The 14,081-nt window shown below is 39.0% G+C and overlaps 1 protein-coding gene across 3 annotated transcripts in view; it reads right to left on the reverse strand.

Annotated features, from left to right (window-relative positions):
• Window positions 1–362: 362 nt before the first annotated feature.
• The window catches only part of ATXN10 (ataxin 10), a 99,474-nt gene continuing 85,755 nt past the window's right edge, over window positions 363–14,081 (reverse strand). For all 3 annotated transcript variants that reach the window (XM_010410214.4, XM_010410212.4, XM_019292655.3), the window contains one exon: window positions 363–1,163. In XM_010410214.4, the coding sequence (XP_010408516.1) occupies window positions 976–1,163 (188 nt within the window). In that variant the 3' untranslated portion in view covers window positions 363–975. The remainder of the gene's footprint in view (window positions 1,164–14,081) is intronic.

A 14,081-nucleotide genomic window follows, 5' to 3' on the forward strand; every position in this document is an offset into this window, starting at 1 on the left:
CATCTCATTCATGCCACATTCCACAGTGGCAGGGTCCAACAACAATATAGGAGGGTACCCAAAATGAAGAGGCAGGGCCTTCCATTATTCTGCCTCTCTTGAATTAATTAACTGGAAATGAGTTTTGTCAATGTTTTGGAAAGGCAGAGGGGTGAAAAGAAACTGCTAGAATTAATCACAGTGAGAAACTACCTCTTCAGCAGTCTGCCAAAGTTCAGAAAACCCCTGAGAAGTGCAAAATAAAAGGAAAGTGGGCTGACTTACCCTCCAAAGGAACAAATAAAATTCAAACAAACACCCAAGTCTCCAAAACAGAGACATGCCCCAGTGCAAAGGAATGCAGCATCTGTTGCCACAACAGCTTCAGCTTTGGTTTTAATATACTTGTCATGAAGACTGAAAGGTATCAAGGTAGAAAAGACAGTTTACTAATAATTTAAATAGACAAAAGACACGTTGTGTTTAATTCACTAAATATTTAAGTACATCCAACATTCCCTTGATCCTTATATAAATAGAGGTATTTAGGTCCCATGATTGAAAATGAGTAACTTTGCTTGTTTAGCCCTGACTCTGCACAGATCTTTTATATGGAGAAGGCAGCCTGCAAAGGAGCTCTTTCTTTGTAGAGTTTTTTAACGATAGTTATCTCCAGGTTCAGCAAAGGAAATTATAACAAGTCGATACTGCATGTATGACATTCTTCTACTGATGAAAAAAGAAGTAATGAAATTCCAACCAACTGACAAGAAGGACCTTTTTTCACAAGCTGATTTACCCAGGTATACAGAAAACACACAGGTGTCCTTTTGTTTACAGCAAAGGAAGGCAGAAGCATCATCCGGAAGTTTTTCTGAAACGAACACATTTCCAACAGACTGGCACTAAAACTGAAAGAATTGATTGCTGAGCAAGGGAAAATATTTTATAAGAGAAATACCCTTTTATTGATTTGACTATTGTTAATATTTTTGCTCAGGAGGGCTTTTTCCTGACTGACCGCAGGATTAACTTGTCATCTCGTTGCTGTATCTCCAAGCCCATCCTCTCGAGGGCAGAGCTGTCTGCCAGCCCCTTCTGCTCCATATGCGCAATCAGCGCCTGGTTCTGTTCGTTCTGTTCAGTGAGATTCCGGATTGCATAAACTGCCCACTGGCTCACAACTGTTGGGCAGAGTTAAGGATCATTTATTTATTTAAAGATGAAGCATTGTTTGTTTTGATTTATTACTGCATTCACCTCCCCCAGCCCTCCCCCAATCCCTTAAACCCAGAAAACTAGCAGAAATCAAGGGTTTGAAAAATTTACAAGTGCTGACACTGAACCTACAAATACTTGCATATGAAGCAATTTAATTTTAAAAGAGGTATGTCCTTAAACTTCAGGCTAATTTACTAGGGTTTATATTGAGTTAAAAAAACCCCAAGCAAACAAAAAACTCCAACCAAATGAACTGCAGGAATTAAAAAGACATACTGTTTTAAACCAAAATTACAGTCAATTGAAATGTTCCAGTGATCTTCCCGGTAAGTTTAAATAAAAAACAAGTCAGTTGTTTATGATCTGAACACTTCAACACTACACTTCCAAGCACTGGCAAACAAAATAAGTTGTACATCATGTACAGGAAAGATGACTATTATTTTCACTGCAAAAGTTGAAGAGATGTAGAAAAAGACAACTTATCCAGGTTAACATCTGAAAATAGCACAAATAATGTCAGAGACACTTAAAATTCTTTGACTTCTAATATAACCTAAACTCAGTCCTTCATGCCTGGGTGCTTCTACACACTTGCCAGGAGACCAGACACTACCATCACTGGCAGGGAGCTCCCGCTGATGTTTAAACAGGCACAAGCTGCAACTCATTCACCTTCCAAGGTGGTCCCTCGAGGCCAGGATTGAGGCACATGTCAGGGCTGTAGACAAAGGATTTAAATTCCCAGGATTATCAGCCAGGCATCTTCCAAGCGAACTACAGTGTTCATTTTATGAAGTGTCAGAGATGCTGGTCCCAATTCTGCAGCTGAAAAGTTGTTATGATATAATCTTTCCCAAGTTACCCATATGGGAGCCAAGCCTTTCTGAATCACGAGTGGTTTGCCTGCAGGGCACCAATTATTTACTACATGTAGCTTCACATCCAGTAGAAGAAGATGCATAATTTACTCATCTCCTTGACGTCTTTTGGGTTGGGGAGCATCTAAGCACAGAGATAAATGTTCTTATGGGCATTTGCCAGGGGGTGACAGGAGGGGAAAACTCAGCTGGGGAAAATGGGAACTTCAGACAAAACAACAGAAGAGAGGTACTGGACTTGAACAATCTTACACACCCTTAACAGACAGGGAAGGGTTTAGATGAAGAGTAGCTTGGACACAAATGGAAGGGAACAGCCCCGCATTGGCATGTGTCAGTGAAACAGCCTTTTAGTAGCAGTTTATAATTATTTTCACATTTGAGAAGTCCAGAATTGAAAATAAAAAATAATAAAGCATTAACTACTATGGAGCTATTTTTTTCCTGATAGACCTCTTTAGACTTTGTCAGGAAGCATGCTGCACATCTTCTTCATTCAAAAAACCTCCAGTGTGAGGTAATGATAAAGGAGAGATGTTAAGACCAAATTGAATTATGCATCACATCAAAGCCTTAACAGGTGAACACAACAGAGAATATCAATATATTCTCTTCTATCAGTGCATCACTACTAGAATTAAGTGAAAAGACAAGTACCAAGCTATATTTAAATTACATAAACTTGGTATTTGCACTGAAGATTACATTTGAGTATATAAAACAACAGTAAGATGCCAAAGAAATAAAATCATGTATGTGCAGACTCTCAGTCATTAGCACCAATGGTGAGAATAGATTTCAGAGCAGCAAGCATGCAAGTTGATGAATGCAGATAAACCAAGGCTAACACGCAGCAGGTCTTTTCCAGGTCTGATTTAGGGCATGTAACGAGTGCCAAAAAGTAACATGAAGTTCTCCCAGTGGAGAGAAACATGCTACCACCCTCCCTGGCTTGGCTCCCAGGATGAGGAGCAGATTTTTCTTGTGTTCCTAAAATACGGCTTCTGCATAAAATACAGCACTTACGTCAACACATATTTACTATAATGGTAACAGCAATTTTCAGAGAGTGAGACTTCTCAATCTCACAAAGTGCCACACAGACAAAAAAAGTACTCGCAAAACTTTTGTGTGTATTAGCCTTGGGAATGATCCTGCTACTATCGTCTTTATGTCCTTCAACACAAACCCACCGCTAAGCTCTATGGAAAATGCTCTTTTCCTATTGCCAGATCCATTCATGCTTACATAATATCTAAGACATCTCCATTATCTTATGAACACTATCACCATTATGGCATTTATCATTACTGACTACTGTAGCTGAAGCTGCAAAATGGTTTCAATAACATTTTCACTCCTTCAGAAACCCCTTTCTGTGTGTAGGTTTTCCATTGTGACCACAACCATGAATATTCATGATCCCCTTGTTCGCATGCTGGGGGAGGATGAGGCCTTTGGACAGCTTGGAGCAGACCCTGGCAGACTTGAGTGTCTATGGAGATTAAAGCCAGTCCCCAGCTAATACTCACATTACCCTCTTGCACCTCTCCAAAGACAGAGACACAGAGAGAAAATTAAACATATTCGAGAATCTCTAATCCTACCTACACTTTAAGCACTTTATTGTATGCACAGCTTTAGAAAGAGAGCTTCTGAGGTTGCCATAGTTACTACAAATACGAGCGTGAGCCTGTTTGTTGTGAAGCTGCACCAAAGAGAAGCAACACAGCAACCACAGTAGATTTGACTGCACAGACTTGTCAAGATTTTCCCAAATGGGTGTATTACACTCTCAGGTAAGTTAATATTATAGCCAAGTGAAGATTATGATATTCTGTCACAGGGAAGAGGGCATACAAAAGGAAGAAAACAATTCATTTTATTTTGCAGAAGCCTCATCACTAGACTATCTGTGTTTAGGGACTGAAAACAAACATTTCTGTGCATTTATAGCAACGCTTTTCCAAAATCCTTCAGTACTGTGTATTAGCATTTCTATGCTATTTTGACATATACAAATAACAAAACTGAATCAACTTGCCCTGTCTTCCATGCTTAAGTAACATATTCATTCCAGAATTTAAAATTTAAAATCATCCTTTGGGTCATAACTTCAATGCTCAGTGAGAGGGGAACACAAAGAGAAAGGAAGAAAGGTGGAGAAAACTGTCCCTTCAGGATGAAAAATGTTACAATCTGGAAGCCATGAAAATCAGTGCCACTAAATCCTGCATAAGTTTTGCCACTGACTGCAAAGGGAACTTTTCACAATTCTCCCGGTTCTTTTCACTTGGATTCTGCTACAAGAGGTTGCTGGAGTCAATGCAAGAGGACAGTGACTGGTTTGTAAGTTTAATGGGGTGTGAAAATACAACAGTGTCCTGCCAGGAACCGCTAACCAATACTGCTGGAGAGGACCAATACAGACCATTTCTCAGGGAGAGCATTCCACCTTCTCATTCTTAGTTCAGTTGGATCTAAACATTATTGACAAGCCCACTGCGGCCACGAGGACCCCTATGAACTGTTCTATAAAGCAATTTGGATTCTATGGATGATGAAAACAGAAAAAATTATTAACGAGGTTGGTACCTGATGAGGTAGATAAAAGGCAATGCACAAGTAATCTTGGAAGTCTGTTGTATGTTGCTTGAGAAAGGCAAGTTTTAGAAGTTAATTATTATTATTAACTAATACACAATACTGAAGGGATGACAAGGAGAATGAAATACGTACATCTGTTTTCCTAAGTCCCCTTCATAGTTATTAATACTGAAGGATCTCTAAATATAACATTCTTGGTGGAGAGTTTGATTTATTACATAGTGTAGGGACTTTTTTTTTTTAAATTAATATGTTTCCTGCACTACAGTCAGTTTTCCATAGCTAAATTATTACTTAGGGACTTTCTTCCTTATGAGTAATTAGGTCTCACGCGAAAAAGAGGGTCTTCTTTGCCCAATCCAATGACCTCATTTAAATCAAATTTTTTATTATTTAAATAGCAACTACATTTTAATCAAATACAAGAAGAGATACAAAACCTTACTAAGAAAGCCAGCACTCACAGGTTGGAACCCTCGTCAAATGGGCTGTCTATGTAATCTATTGCTTAAAGCCACCCAACTTTTCTAAGAGCTATTCTGGAACAGGTCTGTAGGACTAAAAAACAGAGGTAATGAAAATACAATTTTTGTATTGTACAATAATTATATTTCTTTCTGGCCTTCAAGAAGTAATCCAATTATCATTAAAACTTCTGCAGACTGGAATGAAATACTGAAGCATCACTTAGAGTCACTTCCACTTGCAGACCTGACAGGACCACACAGAAAAGATATAAACTAGTCTTTCAGTCCTTTCAAGCAGTTTTGTTTCACAGCACCTTGAAGATAATTCCTCTCACCACTAAAAGAGGTCTCTAGACCACTACCACAGCTGTTCATCACAGCTCAGAGCTGTGATGGAGCACACGTAGCAAGACAGTAAGGATTTTGGCCCCTCACCATCAGCCAAATTGCTTACAAAGCTCTACAAGTTTCTTTCTGTCTGGGGTTTTAGTAGTTTAATTAAGTTCTAGAAGCTGTATAAGATCAAAGCAATTCCTTACAACTCCTCTACATCTTTATGTGACTTCTACTTGTGATTAAGACATTACCAAAAAAGTAATTAACAGAAAATGTAAGGCATTAAAGGTTTTATGTTAATTTATTTACTTATTTTCAAGAAGCTAATTTATATTTTTAGAATTAATGCTTTGGACTATATTTATACTTGACATTGAATTACCAGCATCAGAAAACATCAGGAATTCATCCTACACAAATTAAAATATTTTGCCTAGAAGGTAGGAAAAAAAGTCTAGAATACTCCAGTTGCGTGTATTTTCATTTATTGCACAGCTGTTCTTGTCACCTGTGATTGCAGTCACCACATTCTGGGTTTAAAAGCTAGAAATGGGAAGTACTCTATAAACTGGGAATGTCCCTTCTTCCCTCCCTGCTTGACTTTGCTCTTGCAGAGCTGACATAGCACAACCCATCTAGTCTAGAAGCCTCCAAAATACAGAGACACCACTGGATGGTGGCAGAGGCATTTATCCCTGATGACACTTTTTAGGGATAAGATTTGTAACACTGGGGAAGTGAAAGCAGATGTTCCTGCTACAGGCAACTCTCACCTGGTCAAAGGGATCGGTCAGAGGGATGGACCAGCCAGTACAAAACAAGGTTCTGTCTCCACCACAGCGTGGCAGCAAAGCTTCACTGGACAGCACGCCTGGCATGAGGAGCTTGCAGCCAGCCCTTCCCACTCCTCACCTGCAGCCCTCCCCAAAGGAAGCTGCTTCAACAAAATATTCCAGTGAAGACAGAAAGCCTATCCCCAAAAACCTGAACTGAGGTTTGCAGCTGAAATCCCACCCTGCAGAACGTAGCTTTGACAGAGATTTTAAATTACACCATCTCAGAACAGACAAATGGACAAAACCATTTGGTTTAAAGTCACCAAAACAGTTTCAATACCAGGGCAACATTCTCTGTTAATTCACAGCCTACAGAAAACAGGAAACATCCATAGCACAAAATAACTCTACATTAAATACCTTTTCCAGTTCCGAAGCCCTCACTAACCTCCCACGCCAGTAGTGTTCCTCTTGCAGACAAACACCACCTTTCTGGCTACTTTCACTTATCTCACTCTCTGAGCCGTCTACCCATGATCTGCAATGATGAATCCATTTCTTAAAGTGTGCCTTGTGTGACACAAGCTTCCTTAAAATGGGACTTAAACCTTCTGTATAACCAGCACACAGGCATGGTAAACCTCATATATGACTTTCAGTGACAATTCATCCATTTAAGTATCTATGGCCAACAAATACACTTTGAAGACCAGAATGGGACTATTAAACCTCTTTTGCCCAACACTTCTGCACAAACACAGATGACCAAAGGTCAGCTCCTCCTGAAATTAAGCCTGTCAATTCTGTTTCATGCACAAGATGCTTTAATGCCTTTTCTCTGAAAGACTTTCAGTGCTGAACTGGAAGATTTCACTGTGTCCCCAGATAAACTGTCCTAGTGGTAAATATCTCGCTCATTACAGCCTGTGATTTATTTCTGGCTTAGATTTGTTTAGAATTGTTTCCAAACTCAGCTTTTCAGCATAGATTAAAAAAAGAAAATAATTCCCAGATCATAACCAGCATATGGTAAAGCATTTTTTGCATGAACTAAAGAAAGAAACCAAGGGAGATATTCCAAGGTTTGCATAATTTTTGTGTCTCTTCCCCCAATTTCTGTTTTTCAGCATCCTTTTTGAAGGACAGGCACCAGAACTAGGTAACAAAATCAGCCAAAATTTGCTATCTGGCCGATTACAGGTACAGCACAGTTTCCTGGCCCTTTGGTTGTGAGTAGTTCAGAAAGAGTGAAAAACAACAGCTCACAATATCCAGTTGCTGTATATCTAATACATAATTATGAATATGTATGTATATGTAATATCTACTATGCTCCCACAAGCAGCATAGTAGGCTTTCCAGCCTTTCACATTTTCACACCTTTTCAGTACAGTCCAATGCTGACAGCCAGGGCAGATCATGAGGCTCATTCGAGTTCCAAGGCTTGACCGTTTTTAACTACATCCTCACATCAGTGATGTGCAGCTAAATGGCACCCTATGTTCATTAAATGGGGTTTACTACTTCAGAAATTAGTCATTTACTGGGACATTTCTTACCTAGAGTCATATGGGAATTTTTCTCCCTAGATCACTGGTATTTCTGGGTTAACAGTTCTGAGCAGTATTATGCACCCAGATTGCTATTAGCCTTTAATGCCTGCCAACTAAACATTTAATCTATATTCTGTGTGCTGCCTTTCATGTTCTGCGGGACTTAAAGCCCAGTGCCAGAACATCTTAGCATACTATGAACTTAAACACAAAATTTGGGTCTAGCACTCCAGAGCTACAAAAGCCATAGGACATGTTTAGCTCTGTCAGGCTATCTTTATTATAATGTCTCCTATGCCAAAGCTTACAGAACTTTCAAAAAAAGTTAAGCCATAACCTCCAGCTTGTTTTCCTTTTCCCTATGCTCAGACTTGTAATACCAGCTTACAACCAAGTATATGACACATTCGTTTTTTGCTGTTAGGCTGCCAATTTTTTGTAAATTATGACTTACATTTTTAATAGAAACCCATAATTTATGAGCAACTACAATCATCTGATTTTAAAACATAAAGAATCACACTCTTGATCGATCTTAAGCTAGTACTTCAGTTAGAATATTCAGTTCTTTCAGTCCCTTCTTTTACAATAATTCCATATTAAAAGTTCATAACAACTAAATCTGTTAGCTATCTGTAAGAGGTACCAGAGTCAGCAGGCTGGTATGTTAAAACTAAAAAGCTTCAACTGCTGTTACCTTACTGTTAAAAAATTCTCTTCCCAAGTACAAAAAAAAATTGCAAAATTCCATTAAGTTGAAACTCATGTATCAAATTACTATTCAAACCTACCACAAACATTGAGATGTGAAGCAATGAAGCACAGGAGGATGGTAACTGTGTTTACAAACTGATTATACATCAGGGAGGCTGTAGTCCTTTTAAATTTCCTGGGACACAGAAATAAAAAGGCTCCACCTTTGCACAGACATTTACTCATGTGCATTTATATGCATACATATAGAAATAAACAGCTTTTCTAAAAAGCTTTAAAATGGCGATTACAGGAGTCAAAACTTTCAGAAATTTGGCACTACACTTCAAAACCCAATCTAATTCATGCCTGAGATGTGGTCAAGCTAGTTATAATTCACCACTCTAAGGCAGATGATGAGTTGAGCTGACACAATTTGGACTGAAGCTCTTTCTCTGTTTAGAAATGTGAGCGATTCATCCATTTATACAGATCCAACAAGGATTTGCATGTCACCTTATCTTTCAGCACAGTACATGTGTATTTTATTGATTCAGGGTCTCTGAGTAACTTATATGGCATAACTTCCCCCCTGCTGCTTATGGTAATTTCTAATGTCACTTTATGACAAATAATCAAAACAATGAAGGTAAATGAAACTCCAGTTCCATGGTCACAGACACCAAATGATGCCCAGTGTGCATCCAAAAATAACAGCCATTAAATAAAAGGGTGTTTTGAAAGATGCAACTTTTTATAACCAACTATTTGTTTAGCAAAATAGCCATTAGCCACAATTCTGTCTACAATTTTATGGAATGGCTGCATCTCCTTGAGGAAATCTCCACACTCCAGAAGAAAGGAACAAATCCACAAGGCCAGTGGAAAGGACTGCAAATATATTCCGATTGAGGAAGGAAAGGTTAGATTTTGAAAAACATTTTCAAATTGAAAGAAAAAAGATCTGAAGAAGTGAGGGCAAACAATTTAAGGCTCAGGAAGGAGCTACACAGGAGAACACGTTTGCCAGCTGAAGATAAAACTGTTTTAATTACAGTGATCAAAAATGGGACAACAGAAAAATGTCAGAATAAAGATATTATTCAAAGCATTGGTCAGATGACATCCAAATATTCTTTGGAGGCATGCACGAATAAAAATGTCAAGAAGACAGACTGAAATATGATAAGGTGGTTATAGTAGGCATTCCATTCTCAACAATATTTCTGAACCACTCCTAGCTTTACTTAAAAAAACCAAAAATCTTTGGCTCTCACATTTCTAGTGCTCTGTCTCAGCCCAGAGGGGAATTTTTCAAAAGTAAGTCTACAGAGAAATCAAGGAAGCTGTTTGAGCTTGTCTTGGGGTGACTTTATGATGTGCATCCCATATCACTGCCCCATGCCCAGAAATTAATTCTGTGTCTTTCTGTGCCTTTAAACTGAGCCTGAGAGGGGGGAGAGAAAAAAACTGAGCAAACTCTTCAAAGCAGTTTACAGTTTGTTTTCAAGGACACAGATAAAACTCTCTCTGCATTCTGCTGCGGCGAGCAGAGCAAGAGCAGAGGGAAGCACCCTGCTTGCTTGCTTTCCAGCCAGCTTTCAGCTTTCTTTTTCTCTGGAGGGAGATGGAGAGTTGAACTTTTGTTTTCCTGGGACTTAGTTTTTTTTCCCTTCTTCTTTTTTGGACTGTTTCAACATCAGAACACATCGGGACTTTTTCCACCGAGGTGGAGGCCCTGGAGGAGGGGGCCCCACCCCGTCCCAGCTCCGAGGAGGAGGAGAGAGGTTTCCTATGGAAGGACTCTGAAATTTTCCCAGGTTTCTCTCAGCAGAGCGAGACGTTTTATCATTTAACATCATTATCCTTTTCCTGTGTGTTTGTTAAATAAATAGTTTTTATGTCTTTCACCTTCCTTCGAGAAAAATTTTTTTTTTCCCGAACCTGGTGGGGGAGGGGTGGTTGTAACCTGCCTTCTCTCAGAGGATATATTTCCAAATTTGCCCAAACCAGCACAGAGCTATAAAAGCAGTGAAATATTATATATATATATATATTTTTTTTTTTTTTTTTTTTTTAAGAGGGTGCTCCTGATAACTAAAGATCAGCCTTCTTTCAAGAATTCAAGCCTGTCATGGATTTAAATCCACCAAGAGGATTAGAGAAGAGGACAAATACGACAATATTTGGTTTAGGAATAGAGTTATTAACTTTAATTCCTCATTTTTACATGCATGAGTTGGTGCCTACAGAGATTACTTCTCAAAAAGGATTAGAAATATTAGAATGTAACATTTGAAAGAACCTTCTCGCATTCTGTATAGCTCTGTTACATTTCCTCCAGCTTTAAGAGGGACCCTGTACATCACATATTTCTTAATGGTGATAGATGGGTAGAAATGAGATACTGAAGAATAGATTCATATTCACATCTCTGCAAATCTGCGTTAGTATTTTATAAACTCTCAAGGAAATTACTAACACCACCACCACTCCCTCCCAAACTCTAAATTTCAATATTTTTAAACTATTTTAAGTATTTTAATCATCCTGCAGGTGCTCTAAACAAAAGAATTCTAGGAATGATACAATCTACAACCTGAAATATATCATTAGAAATTTTAACTTTGTTAAATGATAAAACACAAAGTGTGATCTGTGGTCATTTCTGGAAGACAAAAAAAGGTTAAGCGCTTTAATTTTTCAGAGTATCTATTTCTGTACTGCACACTGCATTCTTTCTGTGGTCTCAAGTATTTTTCATATAAGGAGAACGTTGCATTTGACAGGAGAAAAGTTTTCCTGGGGAACAGTGTGGAAGACAGAATTAGTAGATGTAGAACATCTCACAAGAAAACTTCGTATTTTTTTTTCATTCTGTTTTTCATTCAAACATTTTCTGGCAATAAATACTTAAGAAGTGCAGTCTTTGTGTCAGAATTTAGACCTACCAAATATGCTTAATGTGGAACGTTTTTTCCTTGGTTCTCCACCTTTAACTGAGTTTTGCCCTGAAGAGTTTGCAGCATCCAGAAAAGATAAACAATGAGTTAACACATGGAAGTTGTGTTATCCGAACTCTTCGGATATGCAATGTTAAGTGAGATTTAAAGCAAGATTAGGTTACATGAGCACCTCCTGTGACCTTCCCAACAGGGAGAAGCATTTGGCTCCTCCCCCTTTGGAGCTTTATAATAATCCCATTCAGAACACTTTAGGCAAAACACTGAAAAATCTACTTGGAGTGGAATCGAGATCTCTTTGGTCCATTAACACTGATGTAAGAAATGACTGGATAACTTGGCAATGCTTCTTTAAAGAGTGTAAAAAACACCCTTGATAGATAGTGACAGCAGTAGGCACTGGTAGGCAGGTGACCTTCCCAACTACAACCAAAAGTGGTGTTTGGAAATAGCTGTTTGGCTGAAGCCTCTAGTGAATCACTTCAGAAACTAGCCTACTAAAGCCCCACCCTGATACAACATTGAGGGATTCCCCTCTAAAGCCATACAGGCCCCTGGTATCCCTTAGTCGCTAACAAAGTACAGGTAAAAACAATTCACAGCAACTTGCAGAACAGGGCAGGATTTTGTCTGCTGAATCAGGTGAAAGAAATAAGCCCCTCTCAGACTGTTCTTGCTCAATGAATAACCGCAACTGTACCTGTTCCAGCTTCTCGTCTGACCAGTTCTTCTCTGTACCTTACAATTACACTCAGACAGAGTTCAGGTTTGTGCATATGTCACAAAGCAGGAATCCTCCACTCTCTCCACTCTCTTTAAAGGCAATTCTCAGCATGTAGGAATTTAACTGGAGCATGGCAATACAGCGACTTCTCGCTTTCCTAGTTCCATCTATGGTGGAATCATAGAATAGAATCACAGACTGGTTTGGGTTGGAAGGGACCTTAAAGCTCATCTAATTCCAAACTAGTTCCAACTCTAGTTCCAAACTCATCTAGTTCCATGGGCAGGGATACTGTCCACTAGACCAGGCTGCTCCAAGCCTCGTACAACCTGGCCTTGAACACTTCCAGGGATGGGGCAGCCACGGTTTCTCTGGGCAACCTGTGCCAGTGAGAACAGGTAGAGCTGGCTTCCACTTAGCTGTGATTTTATTTTCCTTTTGGCTCTATGAATGAGGGGTTCAGACCAAGTGATTTATGTTCTTAACCTGTGCTGACAAGTCCCATTCTTCCACTGCTGACCTCAACCACTGCTCGTTAAAGTCACAGTGACACATTCAGTACTGGTTGATAGAAAGTAACATGACATCCAGGAATGACACAGAGCGACCAGCAATAATACAAAATTGAGACCCTCTACCAAAGAATACACTCCCCCTTAGCCCAGGGGAGTGCATTCACCCAGCCTTCAAACTTACTTGTGCAGCAAAGCAAGTGTCAGTGTGAGGAGGAAAAGGGTAATTCCACAGAATCACAGCATGGCCTGGGTTGGGAGGGCCAAGTTCTGTCCAAGTGGGTAGAACTTGACTGGGCATGAGGAGATCATTACAGTTCTCATCAGTAGTGTAGGTCTTTCCCAGTGACCATATAATAATGTGATTTTATGTATGCTTATGAAAACACAGAATCAAATAGGTCACATCGAACTACTTAATGCACTGTCAGTGCCTGAAATGAGTTTTCCAAAAAAAAAGGCAACCATTGCTGAACTGACATTGTGCTGTATTTTCTTGGCAACACACATGGGATAGCCACGTGTATATGAAAATGCTCAGCTCTGTGATGGCTCACTCTAAAAAGTCAACTCACTCTGGTTTTGCTTTCTACTGGCTCCCATTCAGTGGTGAAGCTATTTTACAGCATGTGGCCTGTTTTAGGTTGCACTCTGTAACTTAGATAAAAATGTCTGTCAGCTCCCCCAAAAGTCCTTACTGGCATCTTGCAAAAACAAACTGCCATTGTTGTAGACCATAGCAACTTGATTTCCTCCAGCTTTAGCCAGTTTCATGAACCACAATTATACTTGCTGCTGCCATGAAGTCAAAAGTATTTTCAGTCTACCTCTCAGATGACTGAACATAACAGAAGCAGCTTTGGATAGAGTATCTGAAAATTAACTTACTCTTTCTACATTTTCATCCATTATTCAAACTAAAGGATCTGTGTATGGATATTCATATCAACCACAGTTTTCCTTTCACAAATGCTGAAAATTCTTACTCCTAAAACATAGCTTGCTAGGTGTTTACTCACATATGCATGTATATATGCACATGTATATATAAACATATATCCTCACAGCAGGGTATCTTTTCTTCATGTTCGACTGGTTTCTTGGCTAACACAAAAGTGTGTTAATTAACAGTTTAATATAAAATAGATAATTAGATAAGGTCATTCTGACTAAATCCAGACATTGACAAAATCAATTTATTGAGACACCTTCTGTAAGAATCTCAAAAGGGTAAGATTGGCAAGCAGCCTGAAAAAACAGGAATATTCCATCTTCGAAACTGCAGTTCACTTCTGACTTTCAAGTTTTACCACTAACAGCTATTACATTGCAGTACTCTAGATAATATCTTTTTTTCCCCAAAATAGTA

The sequence above is a fragment of the Corvus cornix genome, chromosome 1A (genome assembly GCF_000738735.6).
Source record: "Corvus cornix cornix isolate S_Up_H32 chromosome 1A, ASM73873v5, whole genome shotgun sequence".
NCBI classification, from domain to species: Eukaryota; Metazoa; Chordata; class Aves; order Passeriformes; family Corvidae; genus Corvus; species Corvus cornix.